A 1,757-nucleotide genomic window follows, 5' to 3' on the forward strand; every position below is an offset into this window, starting at 1 on the left:
AAACACGGCAAAGAATTGAGCATATTATATATTTTATTAATACTGAGTCTGATGGACACGTCCTTTACGCACTCCGTGACAAGGAGACGCGGAGAAAGGGTGTCACAACCTCCATCATGGGTGTGATCAGTTTGGATTAAAAGGTTGTAGGCAATTAAAGGTCGCAGTAAAATTAGAGAGAAAACAACGTTTGTGTTTGTTTATTCTGAGAAAGGAGGAACGGATCGATGATGTGGGTCGAGTCGGATGTTTGATTTCACGCGTGGAAGACAAGCGTCATAGTCTGGGTCTGGGTGACAAAGGTCCGCGGAGAAACTGAGAGCAAACTGGGGTCTTGTTTCCTGGCAACCTTCAACCAATAACTGCATAAATTCTGATAAAATTATGATCTTTTAAAGGTACTTAACTTGAACTCCTGGAACAACCGAGGGCGTTTCTAGTCATATAAAAATCTCCGAGGATTTTAGCGTCAAAGAAAACAGACGAAGCGAAGAAGAAGCGTGGTCCTACCTTGCAGCTAAACTGGGTCAGCGCGGTCAGAACCATGGTGTCAGGATGCGCCTTTCACGAGCCTAACAGCCGATTAAACAGTGAATCCATCCATGGTGTCAGCAGCTCCTCAGTGTGTGTGTGCGCTTCTCACTAGCGTGCTCCCCTAACAGCGTCTCGCAACTCTCGTAGCATCGCGATGCTTAGGCTGCAGGATCCCAGCCCCTCGATGCTCACCCATGCACCGCAACCATAAAAACGCAAACCCTCTTCACACACACACACACACACACACACCCCCCCACACACACACACACACACACACACACGCATACATGCATACGCCAAGTAAGCACACACATGGAAATACGCGTTTAAACTATAGAATAAAGTCTAACCCATACATGGTGTCTTACGGTACAAGAGTTGTTTTGGTGTTACTGAAGCCAAAAACCGCAATCGGACAACAGGTATAAATAAAAGGTAAATTAAATAATAAATAAACAAACAAACAAACAAACAAACAAACAGAGAGGTATATTTCAAATGTTTATTCTAGGAAGCTTTGGTTTATTGTTTGTGGAAACTCCGAAAGTTTTTAAATTTCATAAGACCAGTTATGGTCTTAAATGTTACGTTTCAAGACAAGAAAGACAGTTGTCCAGCAGACAGCCAATGACATCCTCCACAATGAGTGTAATTAACAAAACATCCGTTTTAAAGAGGCTGGTTCTTCATATTGTGCTGTAAATACATTAATGGAAAGTTGAGTGGAAGAAAAAGTGTGTAATAGCAACAAGGGCGAGCACAATCCCCTGGTGTGGAATGCAGCTAATCAGAGCTTCAAGAAATAACCAGGACACATTCAGGACCATGACTGTTACATTCTTTGTGATATGCCACTTCTGAAGAAAAAAACAAACAAAACATTTTTATTGACTTTTTTGTTACATTTAAACGTGATAGTGGTTCCACTAAGGGAAACCCTGGAGGGTGCAATGGCCACTGTTCATCTGCTAGTTTCTTATTTCCCCCAAGTTTTCCATTTCAACAATCAATAGAAATATTTGTTCAACTTATACAGTTGTCTTTTTATTCACCATCATGGTTTCACCACAGGGGTGCCGGTGTTCCACCCAAATCTCTGCTGCAACCTAATCCAGCCTGTATGAGCTGAACTGATATCCGGCTAAGCGCTAAAGTCTTTTGGTTTGACCTCATATCTTCTTGCGTTGACTGGCTCGCTTGAACATATCAGACTTTCCAAG

The 1,757-nt window shown here is 42.3% G+C and overlaps 1 protein-coding gene across 4 annotated transcripts in view; it reads right to left on the reverse strand.

The window, feature by feature from the left end:
• Positions 1-1,757, reverse strand: part of fam131ab (family with sequence similarity 131 member Ab) — a 21,519-nt gene that overhangs the window by 18,713 nt on the left and 1,049 nt on the right. For 2 of the 4 annotated variants that reach the window (XM_016676642.1, XM_016676641.1), the window contains exon 1: positions 511-770. The exons of the other annotated variants lie outside the window; for them this stretch is intronic. In XM_016676642.1, the coding sequence (XP_016532128.1) occupies positions 511-546 (36 nt within the window). In that variant the 5' untranslated portion in view covers positions 547-770. Of the gene's footprint in view, positions 1-510; positions 771-1,757 lie in introns of those variants that run through there. 4 annotated transcript variants of the gene reach the window in all.

The sequence above is a fragment of the Poecilia formosa genome, unplaced genomic scaffold (assembly GCF_000485575.1).
Source record: "Poecilia formosa unplaced genomic scaffold, Poecilia_formosa-5.1.2 Scaffold138, whole genome shotgun sequence".
Taxonomy (NCBI): Eukaryota; Metazoa; Chordata; class Actinopteri; order Cyprinodontiformes; family Poeciliidae; genus Poecilia; species Poecilia formosa.